The 24973-nt window shown below is 36.5% G+C and overlaps 4 protein-coding genes, 1 long non-coding RNA gene and 1 other non-coding gene across 8 annotated transcripts; 5 read left to right on the top strand and 1 right to left on the bottom strand.

Annotated features, from left to right (window-relative positions):
* Positions 1-1050: 1050 nt before the first annotated feature.
* On the top strand, positions 1051-5474 carry LOC128173171 (ankyrin repeat and SOCS box protein 1-like). 2 transcript variants are annotated; one of them, XM_052838896.1, is made up of 5 exons: positions 1051-1134; positions 2355-2563; positions 3462-3682; positions 4326-4668; positions 4965-5474. In XM_052838896.1, exons 2-5 carry the CDS (start codon positions 2428-2430, stop codon positions 5105-5107), a joined length of 843 nt encoding a protein of 280 aa, XP_052694856.1. In that variant the 5' UTR covers positions 1051-1134; positions 2355-2427; the 3' UTR covers positions 5108-5474. The 2 variants fall into 2 exon arrangements, with proteins under 2 accessions (XP_052694856.1, XP_052694847.1); XM_052838887.1 differs by having other exon boundaries at positions 1084-1213.
* A 104-nt stretch (positions 5475-5578) lies between these two features.
* LOC128173160 (uncharacterized) lies at positions 5579-8540 on the top strand. Its single transcript, XM_052838880.1, has one exon. The coding sequence runs from the start codon at positions 5733-5735 to the stop codon at positions 7428-7430; it is 1698 nt and encodes a 565-aa protein (XP_052694840.1). The 5' UTR covers positions 5579-5732; the 3' UTR covers positions 7431-8540.
* Positions 8434-19804, bottom strand: LOC128173142 (annexin A6-like). 2 transcript variants are annotated; one of them, XM_052838872.1, is made up of 26 exons: positions 19707-19804; positions 18957-19083; positions 18441-18594; positions 17892-18096; positions 17626-17767; positions 17169-17365; positions 16617-16779; positions 16081-16184; positions 15862-15937; positions 15475-15608; positions 15204-15285; positions 14580-14674; positions 14357-14470; positions 14110-14200; positions 13674-14000; positions 13266-13447; positions 13012-13090; positions 12725-12810; positions 12399-12480; positions 12091-12185; positions 11531-11644; positions 11315-11405; positions 10749-11075; positions 10384-10565; positions 10179-10263; positions 8434-9332 (listed from the first exon to the last, which is right to left on the bottom strand). In XM_052838872.1, the coding sequence occupies exons 2-26, from the start codon at positions 19066-19068 to the stop codon at positions 9319-9321; spliced, it is 3333 nt and encodes a 1110-aa protein (XP_052694832.1). In that variant the 5' UTR covers positions 19069-19083; positions 19707-19804; the 3' UTR covers positions 8434-9318. The 2 variants fall into 2 exon arrangements, with proteins under 2 accessions (XP_052694832.1, XP_052694826.1); XM_052838866.1 differs by lacking the exon at positions 8434-9332 and having other exon boundaries at positions 10114-10263.
* Positions 19740-24950, top strand: LOC128173185 (nascent polypeptide-associated complex subunit alpha-like). Its single transcript, XM_052838909.1, has 7 exons — positions 19740-19868; positions 20330-20462; positions 20570-20663; positions 21236-21366; positions 21879-22016; positions 24599-24721; positions 24862-24950. Exons 2-7 carry the CDS (start codon positions 20331-20333, stop codon positions 24874-24876), a joined length of 633 nt encoding a protein of 210 aa, XP_052694869.1. The 5' UTR covers positions 19740-19868; position 20330; the 3' UTR covers positions 24877-24950.
* LOC128173193 (uncharacterized) lies at positions 20670-20959 on the top strand. The gene is made up of 2 exons (XR_008242445.1): positions 20670-20826; positions 20922-20959. It is a non-coding gene; the product is annotated as an uncharacterized LOC128173193 (long non-coding RNA).
* On the top strand, positions 23910-23999 carry LOC128170261 (small nucleolar SNORD12/SNORD106). Its single transcript, XR_008241770.1, has one exon. It is a non-coding gene; the product is annotated as a small nucleolar SNORD12/SNORD106 (small nucleolar RNA).
* Positions 24951-24973: the final 23 nt, after the last annotated feature.

Below are 24973 nucleotides of genomic sequence, written 5' to 3' on the forward strand. Positions count from 1 at the left end.
AAGTGTGATTTTGTACTACCGGGGTATTATTTACATACACATGAGACCTGGGATCAAAAAACCGTACCCTCCTCCAGCATCCGAAGTCTATGGCTCATATTCAGCATCAAAGCCTGTGGAGTGCATCAAAATCACAAGAAATGCATCATCTATCAAAATTTGGTAAAGATTCAATCAATAATAGCTCAGATTGGTCTATCAAAGGGCGACTGCTTCAAAAAACTTTAACCAGCTCCAAAAACCTTAACCTCATTCAGAATCCGAAATCTATGAATCAGATTCAGCATTCAAGTTTGAATAAAGTCAGCAAAGGGCACCTGCTCCAATATCTTTAACCAGGTTCAAAATTCTTATTTAACATCCTCCAGCATCCGAAACCTATGGCTCAGATTCAGCATTCAAGCCTGTCAAGTGCGTAAGTATCATAATTATTATACTATATAAGACACACCATCTATGCAAGTTTGGTGAAGATAGGACCAGTAGTAACTTAGATATATGGCTGTCAAATGGCACCTGTTCCAAAAGCTTAACCTCATTCAGCATCTAAAATTCAGCATCCAAATTATTTAAGTTCAGTTAAGTTCAGAAGTGGGTCAAGATGCATCATTCATGCAAGCTTAATTAGTGAAAATAAAACAGGTATAATAACTTATAGAAACTTATAACTTATTAGAAAACCTGTTACAGAAACTTAACCATGCAGGTCCCGACGTCGATGACGGGTATAAATTTCCCTCTGACTTCGTCTCGGCGAGCTTATAAGGTAAAAAAGAGTTTCTGAAGGATGTGTTGGCCTATATATTATTTTTTAGTTTGACAACCCCCTCCGTCGCCAATTGTGATAAATAATGGATTTTTTGTTATAGAAGACGGTTCCTACATAAATATATATTTTCCCTTTATCTGTGTGAATGGTTAATTTTCCAATATAGTTTTTTAGAAGCATGAAATTGCATAACATGTGTAAAAAATCAGGAGGGGCTCTTACTCAGGTATTCCTCTTACTAAAATGGATTTTAAAAACCCGGATTAACGCATTCAGAGCATGCGAGTTTCAACTGTTCTTTTCCTGTCTGTTTATTCCGGTGAAGTGGACAGACAGATTTTTGTTCGAGAAACAAGGAATTTCTGGTATTTTGTTTAACCCACTCGCTGTGATTTGTTTTCAGTGTTCATTAACACTGTGCTGTAAACACTGCCATCCATACATGTAGGTCTACATATTTAGCTCACCTGGTCACATTCGTTAACACGAGGCAGTGGGTTTTTCTTTAGAAAAATGAGCTCGTTCGCTTCTCTAAACAGATTGGGACCACTCTCCCAAATGGGATATAATAGCCCGTTTTGGATATAATGGCCCAAATGGGATATAAATTTTAAGTGCAAAAAAATATTTTTTTTTATTTTAAAATTTTTGAAATAATTCCGCATTAATGTGAATAAAATGCAACAACTTTTGGTTAAGAAGTTTTGCTATATTTCTATAGTTTGTAAGATTGATCCCCAAGAAGTTTTGGATAAACTGAGGGATCAATCTCAGTAATAGTGCAGCTACAGAAAAAGTTGTTTACCAAAAGTTGTTGTATTTCATCTATTCTAATGCGGATTTATATCAAAAATTTCAAAATCAATTTTCTTTATTTTTTGCACTTAAAATTTATATCCCATTTGGGCTATTATATCCCAAACGGGCTATTATATCCCATTTGGGAGAGTGGTCCCAACCTGCTAAACAGAATTCATTTACGTATGTTTGTTTCGGCGCCTGTAAATAGCTGCATATAAAATATTGAGGTGAAACATGTTTCTAAGAAACCATTAATATTAATTTTGCCAGAAATTTTGTTAATGCTGAAAAAGATACCTTACATTATATATTTTTTGCTGGGGAAGGGATGTTGGTTTGCCATACTTTTTCAAAATTTTTATTTACTTGCTATAATTTTTACCATGCAGACATTGTTCGGGTGGACTTTAAAATAAAGGCCTTTTAGTCTAAACTTTTAAGATATGAATTTCTTTTTTCAACCATATAATATTGTTATATGTATTAGAAGACATGTGTAGTATTTAATTCAATTTATTTATTGACAATTACCATGTCGGCATACAGTCATGAATATAAGTTACATAAAACAAACCATTAAACATAGCATGCAAAAGTTAAACATTAACTAATAAATCTACAATGGACAGAACATTAATTGGATGAACAAAACTAGGCTTGTGTGAAGACTATTATTGGTATTCATAAAATTGTATAAGTGTTCATTGTTGACTTTCCTTTCTTGCGTTTAGTATTTACAAGATATGCCCATTTATTTTTCGTAATTAGGTGCTCTTAATTTTAGAACTCCATCACAAGACCAGCCATGGATGAAGTCTCTTAGGAAGACTTGAGTCTCAGCAGAGAGACCACTTCCGATGTGTGCTGATCTGTGTGACCCTCCGCACGCTGTCCAGTGTCACGTGGATGGGCTAGGGGAATACCTTAAGGCCGGTGTAGATGTACATGCGGTGAATTTCCTGGGACAAACAGCACTACACCAAGCCGCATCTAGTATGAACTGAGCCAGATATTTAAATCCCTCAACTCATTCCTCAACCCAAATCCTTTAAAGAACAGTGCATAAACTTGAGGTCAAACCTCTGAATTGAGGCTGAGTATTGACTTGGGGAAAGTTGATGACGGCGGGGCCTGAGATTATATTATTGAGATGGTTTACTGGATGTATTTTTTAATATTTACACTTGCAATTGTTTTCCTCTATGTAACAATGTTTGAGTTATCCGCTGTTATTCCTGCATGACATCAGCATAAGTCAAGATCTTTATAAATCGACATCGTTACCAAACGTTCTTGAAAATTACATTCGCAATTGGTCAAATGAGTTAAAATCAGTAATATTTCTTTTCCGACTCTTATAACAAGCCTTGATCAAAATAGCAAACGCCATATATTACAGACCATTCGTGTTTAGTCCATTCACGGTCAAATTAAACACTTTCTGCTTCTGTCCGTTTTGTTACGTAAAAAAAACTTGAATAGCTTTAATTATCTTTATAATGTCGGAGGAAAATCATTATGTTCTTAAATCTGAATCTGCGATAGAGTTTCCTCTGAAAATGCTTAAGTAGACTCTAACGTGGCTTTCAATCGCGTTGTATTCAAATTTCCAACCGCTCTGCGACCTCAATAGAAGTCGTATTAATTATTCCGCCAAGCTTCAATCTTTTTTTTCAAATTGTACAAATGAATTTTCTTTACTGTTTCTTAAATGTTTAAAATAAACATTAATCATCCATATACAACATCATTAACAAAAAAAAGCCATTAACAAAAACAATCTTCAAATTTAGCTAATTATCACATTCTCTACAAAACTAGACAGTATAGATTGATTAAAAAGATGTGTAAAAAGATGTGATATTCAAATGGTATTTTTATTTCTTGGAAGTTGGGGCCTCTGGTTATGTTGGACTACTGGTTGACGCAGGCGCAGACTTGGAGGTCACAGACAGGAAAGGTCAGACGCCGCTGTACATTGCTGTATTCAATCGCCATAACGACACCGTGAAGTTATTGTTAGAGCGTGGCGCAGATCCTGAGGGGAGTCAGAAGAATCTCAACACGCCATTATGTATTGCTATCATGTACAAAGATGTCGAAATATTGAAGGTATGGGTCACAGACACAGTATCGTTTCCGTTGCAAAAACCCAAAAGCGCAATCAGAAAAAGATTCATCGCACAACACTACTTGCGCTACATTGTAGCATTACTTTTCAGAACTCGCCATTGCACAAACATACATTAGCACAACGCGCCATTACGCCAACACAACCTCGCACACAACATCGCGCTATCACGCAAAACGGTATCTCGCTAATACAATTCTAAAAAGTTTTTTTTCGGTTACATAGAGCACGGCGGCGCGTTATGTGACGGTGCGTTCTGTGAAGGTGTGTTAGCGAGGCGGCGCGTTATGTGACGGTACGTTCTATGAAGGTGTGTTAGCGAGGCGGCGCGTTATGTGACGGTACGTTCTATGAAGGTGTGTTAGCGAGGCGGCGCGTTATGTGACGATGCGCTCTGTGAAGGTGTGTTAGCGAGGCGGCGCGTTATGTGACGGTGCGCTCTGTGAAGGTGTGTTAGCGAGGCGGCGCGTTGAGTGAAGGCGCGGCAGCGTGGTGATCTGTTAAGCTTTTTTCAATGCTTTATCTCGGCACCACACACTGTATAGGATAAAATTGAATCAGAATATTTCTTGAAAACATTTTACTAGAGTAGCTATCTACAGTAAACGTACACATTATTTCCAGCTTTTATTGGAATACAATGCGAGCCCTGTCGTAACCTTCAGTAACGGTCGAGTCTGCGCAGTGGACTTCCTCCTGTCTACCGCCATTGATGGTGGGACATGCTTTGATCTGATAAAGCTGCTGCTCCTCCATGGCTGTGATATAGACTACAATCCCAGGACATGTCGTAGAATGGCCATGTCTCCGATGTTTGCTTGCATCTTCTTCCTGAAGCCGATGGCCGTCCTGCTGATGTTGTACGAGTTTGGCTGCAAGAGATGGGACTTCAACTGGCGAGATAACCGGCTCTACGACAGACGAGAGGACAACGAGACATTCAAAGCTTTCGTCAGTCAGAAAGCAGGTGTGTACTATATAGCTAGATCTGTCAGAGACCAACATAGACCATGAATTTTGGACAAAAATATGTTTTGGCTTGTAAGCATGGAATCTAGATTTGACTGGCAATGAAACTTATTTTCGTAGCTATGTGGATTGTGACTGAAATGCCCCCCCCCCCCCCCCCCTTAAACCATTAGTTAAAAAGAAAGAATAGCACAAAACAAAGCAAAAAAGGACGAGGAACTTCTTTATTCTTTGTTTTAAGAGTTTTGTGTACGTGCCTGCCTCAATAAAAGCTTTCTGTATTTCTAATTGCAGCCTCTCCGCGCACCTTGATGTCCATCTGTCGGCTTCATTTATATCGTACCTTCCAGAAAAGACCACTGAAGTTTGTGGATCCTCTACCCCTACCGCCAACCGTGAAGGATTATCTCAAATTTGAAGACCTACGATTTTTGTGAACGCAAAACTTCCTATGTGCTCTGTCATTTTGACCTTGCAGCACGGTTCTTGTACAAATTACAACCATGGCTACATATGCAGGACTGTTCCTCGTGTTCCCGCGGTATCGTTTGTCGCCCATACCGCTTGCGTTCCACTAAAAGATTTAGAGATAAATGGAATTGTTATGTGTATTTGATTTCATTGTCTCTCGGCAGTAAGGGGTTTGGAAAGGTTTCCGAACTTTACTAGTGCATGTATTTATAATTCTCAAGGTCAGTAATTATAACGACTGTTATTAATCCCTGATCCCCTCTTGTTATTGCTCACTGGCAACGAATCATTATTTTGAATACATTTAAAGGAAATAAAACCTCCAGTCAACATATGTTTACTTGTGATTTAATTTTTCATTGAAATGACTTCAGTAAAGGGAGTATAGCCATATATGTACTGTTCTGGTAATCCTCCATAATCTCTGATCGGTTCTCAAAACATTCATAAATTCATTACCTTTAATGCTAAAATTTAACTTAATCTTGAACCCCTCGCTTGTATTTCATATATAAGCACAATTTGTATTAGAAATCATTTAAAGAGAGACCTCGACAATTCGTGAGTGGTCCCGGTGATTCTGTTTTCAAGATGTCCGCCAGCCGTCTTGCCCGTAACGTGACGGAGGACTACCTAACCTGCACGATTTGCCTACAGCGTTTCCGGGAACCCCGGACCTTACCATGTGAGCATACATTTTGTCTGTCTTGTCTAGCGAGCCACATCAGAACCTCCTCCGACGTCAGTGTGTTTGTGTGTCCAGTTGACAAAAAGGAAATCCAAACTAATAAAGCAGACGACCCTTGGGCGCGCGCGCGAGCGTTCCCCGTCGACGGCCTGGCCGAGGCGCTGATCAGGGCGGTAGAGGAGGACACGAGACAGTCCAATGTGGGTGAGGATGGGGAGGGACTGGATTTCTTCTGCTTCGGATGTCAGGAAATGACAAGTGCTGAGAACGCGGTAGAAAACCACCGGAAGCCGAGCTGCGACTGCGTCAATCTCCAGAAGGCTTATCAACGTGTGATGCCCGTCTTGATCAGCTACAGCAGAGATCTAGAAAAGATTTATATCAAGTCAGAGAAAATTAGACGTATCTTCCAGAGTGGAAGCGGAATTTCTGAGTCTAGGCAAGAAGTACTGAGCGAAATGGGCGCATTTGAAGCCAGTTTGGACGATTTTTATGCTGCGTGCAAAGCAGATCTTGGTGCATTGAAATCCAAAGTGGCAGAAGTTGAAGTGGTAAATGACACGGAAAGTGATAATGTGCTTCATGATGAAATAGCTAAAAGATATTTGGTATTCAATAAAAATTTTGATGACGAAAATATCCCCAATCTATTAACAGAATTCGTTTCAGTCAACAGAAAGAAACAAGAATTAAAGAAATTCGAAGAATCTTTGGAAACCAAACCTCAGAAGTTTCCCTTAGATTTTATACCGAACAAGCAGTTGTTAGGCATGATACGCAGCAAGGAACGATGTGGAGTTCTACAGAGGGCATCCAATTTACAGTTCAGAGGTCAACAAACAGCAAACGACGAGGAAAGCAATTATTATGACGTAGTGATGACGGACAAGTACATCGTGACGTGTGACGGAGAGAGCGGGGCCGTTCAACGCTTCCTGCTGGATGGTTCTTACGTCGATTCAATGAAAGTAGAAAATATCTGTCGAATGACGGCCGTGTCAGACGATGAAATAGCGGCCACCCGCTTATTCAAACGTAAAATTGCCTACATCTCACTTGGAAAGAAAATACACATCAGAGACCAAATCAGGACAAAGAAGTCGTACATTGGAATTTGTCTGTTGTCAAATGGAAATTTCTGCGTCTCTTTTTATGACGGCGAGGAACCGCCGGGAATCGAGATCATATCGGACGACGGGAAAGTTTTGAAAACGATTCTTGGCCATCGAAATCCCGCTGGATCCGCCCCTTTGTTTCTTATTCCGATGTTCCTAGCGTCCACGGCTAGCGACAAGATAATCGTCTGCGACTTCACCGACTCTAATCATGTCATTTGCTTTGATGACAACCTCGACCTTGTCTGGTACCAAAGTTTTCCCAGCATGCCGTGTTGCGTGACGTCAGATAACGACAGTACGCTTTACGTATCTTTTCCGGACGCAAACGAGGTTCACGCTTTGCACGAGGAGGATGGGAAGAAGATGAGGACGGTGGTGAGGAAGAGTGAAGGTGTTAAGCGGCCCTACGCTATCACGGTCAACAGCGACACGCTTGTGATCACTGAAGACGAGACAGACAAAATACACTTGATCAAGGTGTGACGTCGGATCTACTCCGCGGTGTAGTTTTATCGTTATACAAGAAGCCACGAAGATGTATTTTTTGTCAAGAACAAAACATTGTTTATGAATAATTTATATAAAAATAGGCGTGCTTATTTTTCGCCATGTTGTCGTCTTTTGCCACTCGACGTTAATAGAGATTTAGATGACCATCAAGTGATTCGTTGAACGTCGTTTTAGTCTGGGACCAAATGACGTTTTAGGTGATGCCAATCATAAAGGAATTCAACCACAAGTTTTAATGAATAAAGTGATACCGCTGATCAAGATTTAAAAATGACTAATAAATTTTAAACTTTATGCACCATCGTTACTTTACGAAACTGTTAAAAATTGTCAAATTTTGCTCAGCCTTTTTTATCCTAGATGAAGATTTTTTGTTAAAAATTATTGAAAAAGCTCAATCTTAACAACGTTTTGGGGCGATGTTGACATTGATTCAATCTCAAAATTTGAATCCTAACGTAGTTCTGATTAACAATCGTTTTATGTTCCAAAGAAACCAATTTTAGAAGTAAGGAGGTATGGGATACCTCCCTTGTATGACGTATTTTCTATCGAAATGAACGATGAATTTCGGCACAATTTAAAAAATAAATGTTTGCACAATATTGATGTCCGAAATTGGTCAATGATCAAGAGTTCGAATCCCATTTTTTGCAATTTTTGACTTTCTAGAAAATTTAAATTCTATTTGTACAGTTTAAAAATCGAAAACAGTGATTATATATTGAATGTAGAGTACTTTAATTAATCCACTTTATTATCCTAAAATGTCCTATTCAACCTGAATTAAATTCCATTCATTTTCTAGTATTTCGCTAGGATTAAATTTTTAAACCCCAATTTCTGGAAGGATTTTAATTAATTTCAACATCAAACTGACATATTTTTCTGTAATGCTTCATGATTAATATTTGATGTAGAGCCATGAATCCTCTACAAGTACATGTAGTATCAATGGACTAACTAACAATTGAAAAGCTTTGTTTTTAATTTATTATAAACTATGTTATATAAACAGTTACTATTGTATAAACAGCGTATCACAGTTCAGACAACATTTAAATAAATTAAATGCTTTGTAAATATTTGTTAACTTTCTTTTTAAAAAAAAAGACCCACTAAATTCACCAAACTATGGTGCTTTGGCTCTACGGACAGAAGTTTTATGTTGTTACATTTCCACTATCCAATGGATTTGGATCAGATCTCTTTGTCTTTCAATGATGCATTCCATAATTTGCTTTAAGAAATAGAAGCAAGACCTTGAGTATATTGCATCACAATTTTCCATCAATGACTAAATGCCACTAAAACTATATATAGTTTCTTTATGTAAAACTATCGAGGACATAACTGATTTAAGTCTTAAAAATGGTTAGTTCAACTGTAAAAATCCTATCGTTTGAATACCAATGCATTGCAACAGCAAATCTATCTCCAATCTAATACAACAACATATAATCTAATACAAGTATACATATATTTATCCTTCTGAACCTCGCCATTATGATATACAAGCATGTACATTCATAAGGTCCTGTTATAGGTATGAATTACAACCTTAATATGTCTCCAAATCATATATTTAACAACAATTTACCCGTCAACATTACATTGATGAATGATAAATGTACCTGTGTAATATTTCTCAATGTAAAATAAAATCTATCTACATAATCATAGGTAGATACAAGTATACAAAGTCTTTGTGTATAGTAAAACAACAATGAAAGCCCTAAGATAAATAATTGGTAGGTCACGTTATGGATTTCTCTGTTGAAAGTGTTATGCACCGAAGAATTGGGACTCCAAAGCTAGGCTAGGGATGAATATACACCGCTGAGGAAAGAGGAGAGAGAGCCTATGAAAACCAACCTGAAATAAAACAGATCAATACATCAGAAAACCCAAACCATGGTGTCTATACTGTATGTACTGGTTTATCAGTCATCATTGGTGGCATCAAATCTACCAGTATATCTGCTTGTACAAGTATTTAAGGTGGTATGGGACACTTACATGTTGTGACGTATTGTTTATCGAAATAAACAATAAAACCAAGTGTAATTATATAAGTAGTTTCTTTCCCATGAATGTCACCTAACAGCATAGTGCAGTGGGTTAGAGGGTTTACTAGGAATCTGTAAGTTATAAGTTTGTGTCCCGCTCAAGGTTTTACAATTTTTACCTCTCCAAACATTTTTAAACATATTTTTCAATTAAATGTTGTAAAATTTGAAAATTCTTAACAGGTGAAAATATTTCAATTATAATGTACTTTAATCCACATTAATATCGACATACATGTATTTCACATACCACCTTAAGACTAAGATAGTATGATAATTGATACTAGTTTGTGAACAAATCAATCTAATTAAAATTAGATGTTAGATCCGCTCGCTTACTCACTACACAAACGAAGGGTGCAGATCTAATATCTAATTTGAATTAGATATCTAATTTTAATTAGATTGTGAACAAATTTGTTATGCATTGCATGGAAAGTAGGAAAATTGACTATTCTGAGTGTGGTAATTTGAATCTTATAAGATTCACTTTTGACAAGGTACACCCTTCCTCTCCCAAACAGGAACAGTCAATATGTATTCTTTTGCACCAGTGATGATGAAGATATACCCTGCCCCCTTCCCACAAACAAAGAAAAAGGCTACACTTGTTCTATCACACCGATGCTGATGGTCCCTACTCCCCACTGACCTTTCTTCTCCTTCTTTTCTGCCTTGGGAGCAGATTCTCCAATCAGGGCTAAGCATAGATTCTTGTAATCCCCAGAGATGTCATCCTAAAACCACAGATCAAAGTAAGCATGTTTAAACTGTAAAGGCAATATAAAGGAAGATACAATGAAAAATGCATCCACACTGCATTATCTGTAAGTCGTTGATGGACAACTTATACTCACAGCAATAAACATGGCCAGCGTCTGCTTGTATTGTTTCTGGAATTCTTCCTTAATCTGCACCATGTCCACTTCACATCGAGAGACGATGACCCGACAGAGACGATCGTCGTCCGTTCCGAGACCCTTCATTGATTTGTACAGTTCTTTTGCAAAGTGGGAGGCCTTGCCCCGAATACAGCGAACTAAATAAAAAAAAGGTGGTAAACACAGTTATGATGGTATATGAAATAGGATACTAGAGTTAATCACATGAAACAGCGTTGAATCTTTAATTTTACTGGTATCATATGTTAATCAAAACAGTACTAAATATCTGACACCCTTCTCTTGTTCAATATAAGAGAGCTCTCAGATTTGAGACATACCAATGGCCAGCATTCCCTGTAGCAGGTCCCCTGACATCTCGCTCTTTAGCGAGTCCTCAATGTCTTTGTTGGCCAGCTTAGCATACTCTTGGAATGTGGCTCGTAGCTGAGCATAGCCCCTTGAGACCAGGATGACATTGAATCGTGACTCATCAGTTCCCAACTTCTTTTCTCCGGCCTCAAAGATTGCCTGGGCATCTTGTTTTGCTTTGTTTCTGTCAAATTCTTTGCTCTCATCTCTGTCGGCTTGAAGGAGACCAATCAGCAGACGTTTGAAGTGACCAGAGGTGTCCCCCGCTACATCCTCCTCCAGCTCCTTACCATACACTAAAATCACGGAGGTCAAGGTTAGGTAACAGGTCAAGGACATAACAAGGTTACAATAAAAGTTTAAAATTGTTTTTTTTTTCTGGAATCTTTATTCGCAATTCATGATGATATGGTTTTAACCAAACAATATTATGTAAATGGGAAATAAAAATACCATAATGGGATGAAAAAAAATTGCTGTATTGATACATGTGTAAGAATTATAAATTGTTAAGATAGATGTATACTTAACATACATTTTTTGTATGTTTCCTTGAACTTTCGGATCTGTTCATTTGTTCTTGTACAAATGACCTCAACAAGCACCTGTTCATCTGTTCCCAAGCCCTGAAAAAAATGATAAATATGAATTAAAACAGGCTAACTTATTGGTTGTCAGAAGTACTATCAAAACACTCAGTATTACAAAACACTTGTTATTTATTGGTTTGATACCTGTAATACTAGCTTACCTTGATGGCTTTGTTGAGACACATGGCATCAAAGTGTTCAGGACTCATACAGAGACCGCGACACAGAACCTTCAGCCCCCCACTCAGCTCCCCCTCCAGGTCCTTGATCAGGTCCTACATAGAGGGCAACAACTGGTTATACACATATAAATATAATAAAACACACTTATGGCAAAGTGACACATATAACCCGTTAAAGCAAGTTCACAACAAATGCAAGGGATGACTGCATGACTTTAATTTGTTAAAGACCTAATGAGATATATTTGATAAATTAATAATACTCTTTATGAAAAGGGGGAATGAAACTGATTTTGATGTAAGCGTGAAATTGTTATGTTGGCTTGAACCACGTTTTACTAGCTATACCTCTCAATTTTACAGTTTAATTTACTATCAAGAATGATCTAGAAATGATATGCAAGAGAGTGATAATGTGGGAAATATTTACTTTCTACAAATATTGAGATGATGAGACAGTGCACATTTTCTTAGATATCTAAGGTTAAGTTAAAACCCTTTTATGTACTTTGTGTATAACTCTATGGCAACATACGTACCTTTCCAAACATAGTTTTGTATGTTTTGACAATTTCAAGCCTCTGTGCATTTGATCTGTATCCAAGAATATCTATGATGGTTTGCTCATCAGTTCCTGAATGAAAAAGATGCAAGTTCTGAATTACATGAAGAAAATAAATATTAATCATCTCCATTTTTGAATCACATTTAGTCTGATAGAGTACTCTCATCAGAGTACTCTCCCTTGGCAGAACAAACTAGATCAGAGAAAAACCTCACACAACACAAACTTATAATATTGACTCAGGTCCCCCACATTTCAGTAAACAGGACAGCTGTAACTCACCGAATCCTTTCATTGCTTTCCTTAACGCCTCAGCATCACTCTCCGCATTGAAATTCTCCGCAGGCTTCACAGTAGGATCCTCCTTTTAAAGAGATCATGCAAGAGTGGAGTCAATCGTAATTTCAGATGTGGAATTTATAGTTTTATCATCAACATTTATAACATCAAGACATTATCCTTCACTAAAATTACCAACATAATTTACATGTACATAGTTATATTGATATAAACCAATTGTTCTAGCTGACTTGTTAATAACTAAATTGATTTACATACAAATTACAGTATATATGCCCATATATATGTTGCTGTGTACTGTGATTTACCTTGACATCTTCTGATTCCATCCGGACTTCTTCATCCAGTTCCTCCTCTGTTTTATTTTTCACAGCTTCCACAAAACCTTTACCAGCTGAAAACAACAATAAACTCAAGCGCATTAGACATATACATTCTTTAGGTATACCATATGTTAGATACAATAAATGAATGGTAGGGATTAATCCCATGTTTTCATATATTCTGTGACAAATTTGAGTTGTTCGATTTTAATTTAACAGCAACACAGTATTTGACAGTTTATATGTTAGTCATATAGGAGGGCTGGGCTTACATTTGGAGGCATTATTTGGGGGTGGTCCTCCCACCACCAGAGCAAGAATAACGTTCCTGTAATCACCAGAGATGTCATCCTGTCAATAAAATACACATATGTTTAATATAGCTTTTGATGATAAAAATTCTCAAATTCAACTACAATATAAATGTTCTTGCTGGACTAGTCACGAACTACAGCCAATATTGTACACAATGTAGACATTTGTTACAGCATACTGTGTCTATGATACTGGTAAGCATTGTACTCACAGCAATATACTGTTCCAGCGTTTGGCCAGTCATCTTCTGGAACTCCTCCTTGATCTGAACCATGTCAATTTCACACCGCGACACCATCACCCTCACCAGTGTATCGTCGTCAGTGCCCATCCCCTTCATCGTCTTCTGGAGCTGGTACGCAAAGTGGGCTGCCTTGTTCCTCACACATCGGACTAGAAATAGTAATGAAAATTGATTAGACAGGCAAAGCAAAAAAATATCTGAACCCTTTTCACTTGTAGAAAAAACATGTAGTTTATTATTTTGGTCTTTGAAACCAGATTATCATTATATATGATATGAATAATTGGTTTTTCCAAATTTTATATAATAGGTTGAACTGTTGAACACCATATATTAAACGAAGTGCCTTCATGAAAATATAAACCCTTATTTTACCGATAGTCAGCATTCCTCTCAGTAGATCTCCTGACATCTCGCTTTTCAAGGCTTCCTCCATCTTCTTTTTTGAAATTTTCTCATACTCGTCAAACGTTGCTCGAAGCTGTGGATAGCTGCGTGAAGCGAGAATGACGTTAAACCGTGACTCGTCAGTGCCCCATTTCCCCTCCCCGGCATCCAGTAAGGCCTTGGCGTCTTGTTTGGCCTTGTTACGGTCCACCTCCTTGCTGTCGCTTCGGCTAGCTTGCACTAAGGACACCAGTAACCGCTTCAGATGTCCTGATGTGTCGCCTATAATATCTTTCTCCAGGTCCTTGTTAAACACTAAAAACAACCCAACAAACTATTAATACTTGTTCAACATACACACTACAGTTATGGAACAGCTCACTAAATTAGCTGTTATTGATATAATCAATTAGAAGTTACTTACATGTTTTATATGTTTTAATGATTTCTTTGATCTGGGCATTGGACCTGGTACACAGGATCTCAATCAACACATCCTCATCTGTGCCTAGACCCTGCATGAGAAATTAAAATCAGTAATGACTTGATACAGCAATCAATGAATGAATTTAACATGATTTACAACAGTAAACAGTCAAGCAAGTCTTTGGAAATGGTTGAATTAATAGGAGTACAGAGTATCACTATTGAATCTGAGTACAAATTTTAACCTTAATGGCTTTACGAAGTTGGTATGCATCAAACTCAACAGGAGCCATCAGTAACCCTTTACAGGCGTCGAGGTAATGGCCGCTCAGCTCACTCTTCAGCTCTTCTATCAGGTCCTGTAATGCCATATTACAGTGTCACAAGTGTTGGAAAAACTATGATGGGAATATGTTTTAAAGAGAGATCTTCACTTAAGTTCGCTTAAAAGCTACATATGTATCTGACCTTTCCAAACATGGTTTTAAATGCCTTCCTTATCTCCTGCCTCTGGGGATTGGAGCGGTAGGCTAGAATGTTTGTAATGGCATCTTCATCCGTACCTGTGGACATAATCCCAGAATGCCATTTAATCATGCATCAAAAAACAAGATATTTCTATGAAGAAAATAAAGTTAACATAACAATACCCTATTTTCCTGACAGTAGTTCCTAATACTTCCTATATAATTTGCTGGTATGTGATATTGTTTACATGTATTATAGAAAAGCTGACTATTACGCCATCGTCAGAAATCAACGACTACGTGTAATTTGGCTTGCTCTTCTTAACTGACCATGGGCCACCTCAATAATTTTTTATTGAGATGTAAGAATATCTATAAATTATTTTCAGTCCATCAATGATTTATCAAGACCATCAGAATAGAGCATTCGTGCTAAAATTATTCATGAAAACAAGAAAAACTTAGCAAATTGACCCATATGGTTTTAAGTGTAAGCAAAACTGGCTTTGGGTTTAGAGTATATTGATGTATACTCTTTCAAAAGATTTAAGGTCAAGTAGAATATTAATCAAATCCTTAATGCACAGCCTTATATAAGGCTGTTAACTGTGGAATCCATTCCTACCTAGACCTTTCATTGCTCCCCTTAAGACTTCTGCATCTTGTTCAGCATTGAATTTGTCATAAGGTTTCACTGTCCCTTCAACCTAGTAATAAACAACAGAATTTTATGAAGAGCACTTCTCCATTGCAAAATTCCAAGAAAATTGACTTTTGGCAATTGAAATACCTCTAGGTGTAAGTTACATTTGTAATAATGTAATAATTAATAAATAGAAAATTTTTGCTTCGATCTTTCAAATCTTATATCCAGGAATTAGAAACAGTTTTTATACCGGAAGATCTTCTGTTTCCATTGCAAAATAAGGGTCAGATTTGGGAGGAGTCTTTTTCTTTTCAGCAAAGGATTGGGATGTTGGGGGCTTCTTGGGTTTGGTTTCTACTTTGGGAGGTTTGCGTAGTGATCCTCCTATTATCATATGAAAAACAACCCAGATTAAAATTAATTTTATTCAACTTTCATAAACTTTAAAAAAAAGATAACAAATGATATTTATTAAAAAAAGCATTGTGACAAAAAACAAATCTGGAACAGATTGAGGTGATTGTTCAGTGTTTACAAGATTTCACACAGTTTTAGATTAGCTAGACAGTGACCATTGATGTTTCCTGTCTAGTGAAGTACATGTGCATGCAACCATTCCGTTATATGCTTCACTCACTTGGAACGCCAGGTTTTCCCATCACTAATGTTACTCTGTAACAATCTCCTTCGTCTTCCAATTTGGCTTCATGCATCTAAAAATAAAATCAGCATACTTTTATATTTGACCTCAAATTTGCTAAAATTTCCAGTAAGTCTATATAAATGTAAAAATCTTGCATTAATTTATCAGAGAGAAGTTATATTTAAATAGAGTTACTAGACAGCCAATTCTTACTCTTCCAATTTTTGGTTCTGCGACTCTTAATCGAAAATCTCTGTTATCCTTTGCAAACTCCAACATGTGGGCATATATGTGTCTGATGTTGCCTTTGAAGTCCCCTATAAAGAATTAACAAAAGTTCTTGAATGCTTATTTGTATAATTAAAATAAATATCCAAAATTGGATATAATAAAGAAAATACTGTGGTTTCATCAATATTCGTTGAATACCAATTTTCGTGGATTTCGTTGTTAAGTTGATCCACGAAATTAAATGTTCATTGAAGTGCAATTTCAACTAACATTTTGTATTGATAGGATCATTGGCCACGAATTTACGTATCCTTGAAACTGTGATTTTTAGAAAATCCACGAAAATTGATACCCACGAAAATTAATGAAACCACAGTAAGAATTATCATGTATCACATCCTCCGATTATGAATTCTTTTCATGTTCTGAAATTTTCCAGTCTGATTAAAATTGAACCTTTCACTTGCTAGACCATAAATCTGATGGTCAAATAACAAAACATTACAACATATGTTTACCATTTCCTGGGCTAACTGCTTGTAGTTCTGGCTCCTTTGGGGCTGGGGGGAGCTCGATGGCTTTTGGTGGCTCCCTTGGTGGCTCCTCTATGGCCTTGGGTCGTTTGTTCATCATCTGCCTTATGTCTCCCACAGTCACGTGGCGGCTCTCTGGGTTACAGTTCTACAGTGTGAAGTATTCAGCCAAATATAAATGACAGAAACATGAAAATAATAACAATAGTTATTAAGATAACTCCTCTCATTTAGTAGACTCTATCAGATTAATTTCTACACTCTAGTCAATCAGATCACTTTCTATTTGCTGTTCTGACATGTGAGTTTAACAGCAGGATATACCTTGATGAATAAAATACATGCCTAAATTAATGTATATTATAAACATGCAAAGTACATGTAATTGCTCCTCATGAGCTTTATATGTATATGGAGTCGATCTTCCATGCAATTTTACAGTTGTGTGATACAAAAATACTACTATTAAGTAAACACACATCTGAACTAAGGATGTAACAACATTTCTGTCAGAAACTGTTTACATTCACTCCTTACATTGATCATGTTCTCCGTGAGGAAGCCAGTCTGGGAGGGGTAGGGGTTGTTTTGCACAGGGACTCCGAAAGTGACCGCCCCGTTGTTAGCGTTCATCCCTGGCCAGGAGCCTGGAGGGGCTCCCCACACATTAATCTGTGTACCAGAGTAGTTGGTTGGGTTGAAGGGTCCCTCCGGCATTGGGGGCTGTGGAGGACCTGAAATACGAGGGCACACAAACTGAATTTCATACATTTACTAACTACCAACCAGTAGATGTGATAGGATGGATAAATAGATAGAAAGAAAGATGGGTAAGATTTTTGCATCATTGAATAGCCTAACATTAAAAGACAAGAAAAATATTATTCAAAATGATACAGTGTACCGGTATATAAGAAAAAAAATCAAGGATAGATATTTTATAGAAAATCCTTTACGTTTCCTATTATGGATAACATGTTTCAGGGTGTCTTACTGTGACGTCCATCTTCTGCACCGAGGTCATCGTAGTTCTGGCTGCTGGCCCATGCCTCCTTTGGGACCCTGTTTTGTGATGTCCTCAATGAGGAGCGCAGTGAGGACCGGAGAGGAGACTTAGCCCTGCTTGGAGATTTGCTCTACAAATAAAACCAATTCTTTTATGAGTCAGAATTTTTTTTGACATTCTCAATGATCATGACTTTCTAGACTAGGCTATTTTGGGTAGTGATCTACTTGATTCATTCTAACACGTAGGTTAACCTTTTTCGGTTTCCTTTTATTTTTGAGGGTGGAGGCACTGGAGGATGATTTGAAGGTGGTGTCTGTGTCTATGTCCGAGGTCTCAAAGAAGCTGGTGTATTCCTCGGTGGAGTAACAGTCTGTGGAGGTATCGGTCAAGGTGGCCCGGCCTGCCTCCTCCACCATAAACTGTTTAGACATGACATCACTCTCGCGGACTCCATCCCTGTGTAGAACAATGAATCACTGTATTACAGTTTTGTACATATATATAAAGGTACTTTCCACAGACAAGACCTTACAATAAACCTTAGTTGTAACTACTGTATTGACATATGAATTTTAATAATGCAGGAGTATGTAGAGGAAAACTTGATCATAATATTCTAGCTATTGAACACATCTCGATATAGAATTTTCATGAATTTGATTAAGTAAATTGGTTTTATACAATATACATCATAATGGTACAAGGATTGATTTTAAAAATCAGACAATAAAATTCTGATATATACAATTGACTATAGATGAGTTCACGCATTCCATTTAGTTTTGTTCTATATACAATACCTAGTTACAGCAACAGCTTTGAGTGTGCGTTTCCCTGCTTTTAGAGTGAAAGGAGCTGTATATTTAAAGGTCACTTCACGTCCTCCAATTTTCCTTTGGAAAGGAGTTGGTTTTGACCCATCTGATGTGAAATATATTTTGCAGTCAGGTGTTTCTGAAAAAAAAAAGTATGATTCTTAATAAAACATACAAAATTCCTAAAATCTTTTATAAAGAAGAAGTGGGAGAAAATTCTTCGTACCGGTACTGTATGAATTTTTTTTTTCAAATCATCTGCATGCTGTTTTGCGTAATTATTACATACATATTGTTCAAGTTGCCCTGAATAGTGATGTTGTGACAATCATTTTAACTAAGCACAATATTTCAAGACATGTAACTTATTATTGTCACAAACTTTACTAAGCAGAGTTAATACAGCAGTTAGTTGGAGCAAGACCTCTGCTCCATTACATGACGTGGTTATCTCTATCAATCTGCTGGTGTTTGAGAGATTTCAATGAAATGAACCATTACCTGTGGTGATTTCTATTAGTGTGGTGGTGTCTATCTTGTTGGTGGCGAGGCCTGGAATTTGTCGCCTGACCGGCACAATCAGTGGAGGACAAACCGCCCCAGCACTGGGCATGGTGGCTGATGATTACTGCAATAAATAAAAGTTTTATAAAATCCAGATTTTGTTTTATTAAGCATATTCTACATCTTATAATCAAAGATTTTATACTGTAACTCTGTATTTAGGCTATGGAATTTCCATATACATGTACTATATCATACATGTGTATACCAAGTCTCAATTTTAAGAGATAAATGAATCAGGAGAAATTCAAAAATCAAATTCTGTTCAAGTGTATTTGACCAAAATAGCACGTTTACAGGTTAATTAATACAAACCAAAAATGAAATATGTATATAACCATGTACATGTAGGTAGCAATGCATGTATATTTAATTTTAATATGTGTGATCCTGTACACATGGAGTTACCATCGGATAACGGTGCTGCATTCTGAAGCTTAAACTGATATTGTGTATATTTATTTATTTACTGTAGTGATCTGAATTATTTAAAAGTTTTACCTGTTGAATACAAGTGTATAAATCTTCAATTTGAGGAGTTGAACGTGTCCAAACTCATAATTAAGCGATCTAATTATTCATTTTCATGCAATAAATGGATATAACTCGTTACCCTAACAGTTCAATATTTCTTTTACTGAAAACCTCCCAAACAAGACTCTCAGAAAATGTGTAATCAACACTTACCTGATCAGAAGAAATTATCTCAAAACCCGTGTTTTTGTCTGTTTTCTGTGTTGTCAAGCCGCCAAACCCACCTCCACTCTAAAAAGAGTTCCACTCACCTGCCGGAAGTTTGGTAGATAACACTTCCTTTTTCAGCCATCGAAAGCAGAACAAACACAGCATGTGAGTATCCATTATTCAATCGACCAAAATCGTAGCAGTTTTGAACAGTTTTCGTCATTAAAGTAGTATAGAAGAGAAAGAAATGTTTCATGCTTCTTATTTTTGTAACGATTTCATATATTTTACTGATTAGAGACTTTAAAATATGTAACGAAGCGGGACCGTGGAAAAATTCACTTAAAACTGCCCAAACATTGCCAAATTCGGTAGGAAGGAGAAATTAATCAACTTACAATGAAATTGATGATTTATTGCTTGTTTAAATAAGTAACGCATTGGTTTTGAAGAAAAGAAATGAAGAAACATGACGTACAATTGCAGTTGTAATATAATCCAAGGAACCGCTGATTTAAGATAAATCAGTGGTTGATCCCCCTGGATATTTATCATTTAATTATTAATTAAGCTTGAAAATATTGTAAATCATTATCAAAATTTAAAGTGTAAAATTTGGTTTTTAGAATGCCAACTGAAGCAGTAGAGAAACCTGTAGAAGACACCAAGCCTGAAGATGCTTCAGGATCTGGGACAGAGTCAGACAGTGACGACGATGTCCCTGAACTGGAGGACGGTGACCTTCAGCAACAGAGCCAGGTAAGGAGTGACATCAGTCCATTTATATCAATTAACATTGCCTTCTAATGAATGTAATGATAGGTTATCAGAGGTTGATTTGTAATCTGTGGTATGATATATTTCAGGTAGCTGCTGCTGCAGGTATCCCCGAGGAACTCGTTAGTAAAGCTAAGCAGAGCCGTAGTGAAAAGAAGGCCAGGAAAGCCATGTCTAAGCTTGGTAAGGCATCATTGTACACTAGGTTGACAAAGGCATGTCTAAGCTTGGTAAGGCATCATTGTACACTAGGTTGACAAAGGCATGTCTAAGCTTGGTAAGGCATCATTGTACACTAGGTTGACAAAGGCATGTCTAAGCTTGGTAAGGCATCATTGTACACTAGGTTGACAAAGGCATGTCTAAGCTTAATAAGGCATCATTGTACACTAGGTTGACAAAGGCATGTCTAAGCTTGGTAAGGCATCATTTGTACACTAGGTTGACAAAGGCATGTCTGTTGAATAAGAAAAGGTATGTCAAAGATTTGTTAAACATTGCTTGTCAAGGCATATTTAAGCTAGGTAAAAACAATGAATTATTGAAAATATATAAAGATTTAATATGCCAGTAAGCATCAGGTCTTGCTGCTGAAATATTGGAAAATACTGTGCAGAGGTAACATTGAGTTATCATGTCAAGATCCACCTTAAATTAAATTTGTCTGCATGGAGTTAACTTCATGTGAATTATGAGTCTGATGGGATATGATATTTTAGTTTATTTCCATTCTTTATTTTTTTTTCATTACATAGGTCTGAAACAAATTCAAGGTGTAACACGAGTAACAATCAGGAAATCCAAAAACATTTTATTTGTGATCAATCGTCCTGATGTCTACAAAAGTCCTGCTTCAGACACATACATCGTGTTTGGTGAGGCCAAGGTGAGACCAAGTGATGTACAATTACTCAAACTTGAACACATCTCTTCACAAACTATTAAAAAAATTGCATCATAATGTTCCTTTAATAAGATAGTTGTGTTATTAGTTTGCCCAGGATGCCTCTGTACTGATACTGTGTGTAGAATGATTCTGTTGTATGTACCTGGACTCAGATGTTTTATTTGAGGAAGGGTGCATCCACACAAGCAGTACAGAGGCCAGATTAACTACAGGACCATAGTGCTGACTGGTTATATTATGTACACAGTCAGTCTCCTGTCCATGTTACACCATATAGCTACTTTATCTTTAACAACATTTAAAGGAAGCTTACCACTGCCAAATTTAGGGTTATGCTTATTCAGTCATTAGGGATTTTCACAATAAATTGTTAATTTGCTTTCCTTTTCTTCAGAATAGCAAGAAGGATAAACCCACACCATTATCAATGAATGAAGTTAGTCTTTTTTGTATACTTAAGTCTTTCTAACAAGAAAAATCTTTTGCTTTAGATCGAAGATCTGAGTCAACAAGCCCAGATGGCAGCTGCTGAGAAATTCAAGACCCCCGAGAACCCCGCTGGTTTGGGAGGAGAAGTCTCCAGCACCGTGTCCCAACCCATCCCAGAGGAATCAGAGGATGAGGGAGAGGTAATGTACCCGTCCCTGACATATATATGTCAGAGGGAGCTGTTTTGATACCACATTGATAAGTTTCTAAAATTACATTCCTTATCTCAAAAATGTGTCTATAAAAGAATGAAGATTTCATCCCAATTTAAGCAATTGCAATACTTGTACATAGTTACTCTGTTGAAATGCACACTGTGTGGGAAGAGCTTTAAAATTGCTTGTGATGATGAGAGAACTTTCCCCAACATATCGACAGATGCTGATAACTATGCTGTTATGTCAAGCCAAAGTCTCTGATGCAAGCAGATATTAAAGCTTCCCCCCTTCTTATGAAGCTACCTGTCAAAATAAATATTTGTTTACCAAACATACCATGATGCTTTCGGGCAAGTAAAATCTACTTGAGATATGAAATGACCAGTTTAAAGATGCAAGTTCAGTAACACATTTTGGAAGCAAACAACCGTGTTCTTTTCATTGATTCTGTTATGATTTTTTTTTATGTCAACATATTTTGCCTACAGTGACAGTGGGCCAGTAGAGTTGTTTAAAAACAAGTTTTAACTGTCTGAGCAAATTTGAAATAGGCAAAAATGGTTTTTTGAAGAAAAAATAGGTGGAGCTAATTTAAATCTGCTGTAAAGTAATATTTTACAGTTTGAAAAACTTTTTCTGGGTATTGACACTTCATGATAATAATTTACTTTTGTGAGTGTATGTATGAAGGTGTGGTGAAAGGAAAAAATCTAAAACAAAAAGTTTATTGAAAAAAATTGAATAAACCAAAAAATTGTTTTGAAAATACATGTACAATGAATAAGTGTGCATAAAAAATAAAAATTTGCTTTTGGATTATCTAAGACAAAAATTTAAAAATTGATGCTTGTGATGATGAGAGAACTTTCCCCAACATATCGACAGATGCTGATAACTATGCTGTTATGTCAAGCCAAAGTCTCTGATGCAGGCACTCATATGATTATTGACCAGGTCTTATAAAATTCTCTGAATGAATGTATTAAATGGCATACAAAATGTATATATCATAAGAAAGTTGGGGAACGCAGTTCTATAAATGAATACAAATTCCTTGAAATATACGAACCATACATAAGTATGTTTTTCACCATGACATTCCAAGAAAAAGTTATCATAAACCTGCTTTTGTTTGCTACACCTTGGGGAGTCAGGGTTTATGTGAATGAAACAAATGTCTTACTGAACTTAATTTATATGCATGAAAGATCGTTGAATAAATAAGAAGAGGTAGCGGATTCAGGACTTTACATGTAATTTAGAGTTAATTGTGTTTCATAAATGTTTGATACCATATACTTCCATGTAACACTCTGATAACAAATACAGTAAGGCCAAGTATTTAAGTATGCCAACAAACTTTAATACTCTGAGTACTTAAAGTAGAGAAATCTTTTGCTTAAAATTGCTTGTGATGATGAGAGAACTTTCCCCAACATATCGATAGATGCTGATAACTATGCTGTTATGTCAAGCCAAAGTCTCTGATGCAGGCACACAAAAAAAAAAAAAAAAAAAAAAATTATGAATCCTAAAAAATTTGTTGATTTGAAGTTTAACAGGCAGGCATTCAAAATTATTCATCCCATAATACGAAATAATTACAAAATCTTTAGAACAACTATTAATAAGATTGACTTAGGGGAAAAAAGATATAAAAAAAATCTGTGTATCGTTAATTTAAAAAAAAGACTTACCACTTTATTGTAAATCAAGTGTTCAGTGTCCTGTAGTACCCGTTTATGGAATTTTTTATGGTATGAAAACATTTACCTTGGCTTTAGAGAGGTGTTAAACCTTGATAAAGGACTTCTATATTGTGAAACCTGATTCAAGTAGCTTCTAAATGATAAAAAAAAAAAGGTAAAGATTAATGTGCTTGCAATGATGAGAGAACTTTCCCCAGCATATCGACAGATGCTGATAACTATGCTGTTATGTCAAGCCAAAGTCTGATGCAGGCACTATTCATGTTAAAAAAAAATCGCAATGTGATATTGATAGTGAAAAATTTATTAATTTTGGTAATGAAACATTTAAGGAATACTGAATATTATAAAAGATAAAAATTGTCAATAGGCTAAGTAGAGTTGATACATACGGTGATTTTAAAACACTAGTGTTAATAATATGAAATGGTCAAGTGTTGTGTATTTTTAAAGACCTTGTATACAAGATATATTGATATAAGGTTTGTGTTTCTATTAAAGTGTGGCAACTTTGAATGCAGGTAAACTGAACACTGCAAAGAATGTATAGGTCGTGTACACAGAAATTAATTGCTTATAGTGAAAAGGATTAAGGCTACATTAATGTTGTCTGAATAGCTGTATGTAGTGATTTTTCAACTTTCAAACAGTTTTGGATTTTCTTCTATTTTGTTGAATGCTTGTGATGATGAGAGAACTTTCCCCAACATATCGACAGATGCTGATAACTATGCTGTTATGTCAAGCCAAAGACTGATGCAAGCACTAAACATTATAGAAGAATGTACTGTGTATTTGCCTTTAAGGCGTTTTAGGTGATGAAGTGAATCATTTCTTAGTTTTGTGTTTGTGTAGGTGGATGAGACAGGAGTTGAGAGCAAAGACATTGAACTGGTCATGTCACAGGCAAACGTGTCCCGGTCAAAGGCCGTCAAAGCACTTCGGAACAATAGTAACGACATTGTCAATGCTATTATGGTTTGTATTTTTAATTTCATTCAAAACTGAAACATCTCAGATTTTAAGTGCATTGCTATCCTATTACTTATTTTGAACAGTATCTATGAAACATCAAGACTTTTGTAATTTGACTGATTTTCCTTGTTTGGTTTTTGCAGGAGCTGACCATGTAGCAGCAGTTTCCTCCCCTGTTTTGTCCTTCCATGTTTTATATGTATTTCTCAGATATTAAAAACTTTAAAAATAATCAATTTGTCGAATTGTGAGTTT

This window comes from Crassostrea angulata, chromosome 1 (assembly GCF_025612915.1).
Source record: "Crassostrea angulata isolate pt1a10 chromosome 1, ASM2561291v2, whole genome shotgun sequence".
Classification (NCBI taxonomy): domain Eukaryota; kingdom Metazoa; phylum Mollusca; class Bivalvia; order Ostreida; family Ostreidae; genus Magallana; species Magallana angulata.

Excerpts from the sequence above, each read along its gene's own strand:
- LOC128173171 (XM_052838896.1), top strand. The coding sequence starts at position 2,428 with ATGTGTGCTGATCTGTGTGACCCTCCGCACGCTGTCCAGTGTCACGTG. Across the intron at positions 3,683-4,325 it reads AAGATGTCGAAATATTGAAG|CTTTTATTGGAATACAATGC; the intron begins GTATGGGTCACA and ends CATTATTTCCAG. Across the intron at positions 4,669-4,964 it reads TTTCGTCAGTCAGAAAGCAG|CCTCTCCGCGCACCTTGATG; the intron begins GTGTGTACTATA and ends TTCTAATTGCAG.
- LOC128173185 (XM_052838909.1), top strand. The coding sequence starts at position 20,331 with ATGCCAACTGAAGCAGTAGAGAAACCTGTAGAAGACACCAAGCCTGAA. Across the intron at positions 20,463-20,569 it reads ACCTTCAGCAACAGAGCCAG|GTAGCTGCTGCTGCAGGTAT; the intron begins GTAAGGAGTGAC and ends GATATATTTCAG. Across the intron at positions 20,664-21,235 it reads GAAAGCCATGTCTAAGCTTG|GTCTGAAACAAATTCAAGGT; the intron begins GTAAGGCATCAT and ends TTCATTACATAG.
- LOC128173142 (XM_052838866.1), bottom strand. The coding sequence starts at position 19,068 with ATGCCCAGTGCTGGGGCGGTTTGTCCTCCACTGATTGTGCCGGTCAGG. Across the intron at positions 17,366-17,625 it reads TGCAGAAGATGGACGTCACA|GTCCTCCACAGCCCCCAATG; the intron begins GTAAGACACCCT and ends CTCGTATTTCAG. Across the intron at positions 14,675-15,203 it reads GGGAGCAATGAAAGGTCTAG|GTACGGATGAAGATGCCATT; the intron begins GTAGGAATGGAT and ends TTATGTCCACAG.
- LOC128173160 (XM_052838880.1), top strand. The coding sequence starts at position 5,733 with ATGTCCGCCAGCCGTCTTGCCCGTAACGTGACGGAGGACTACCTAACC.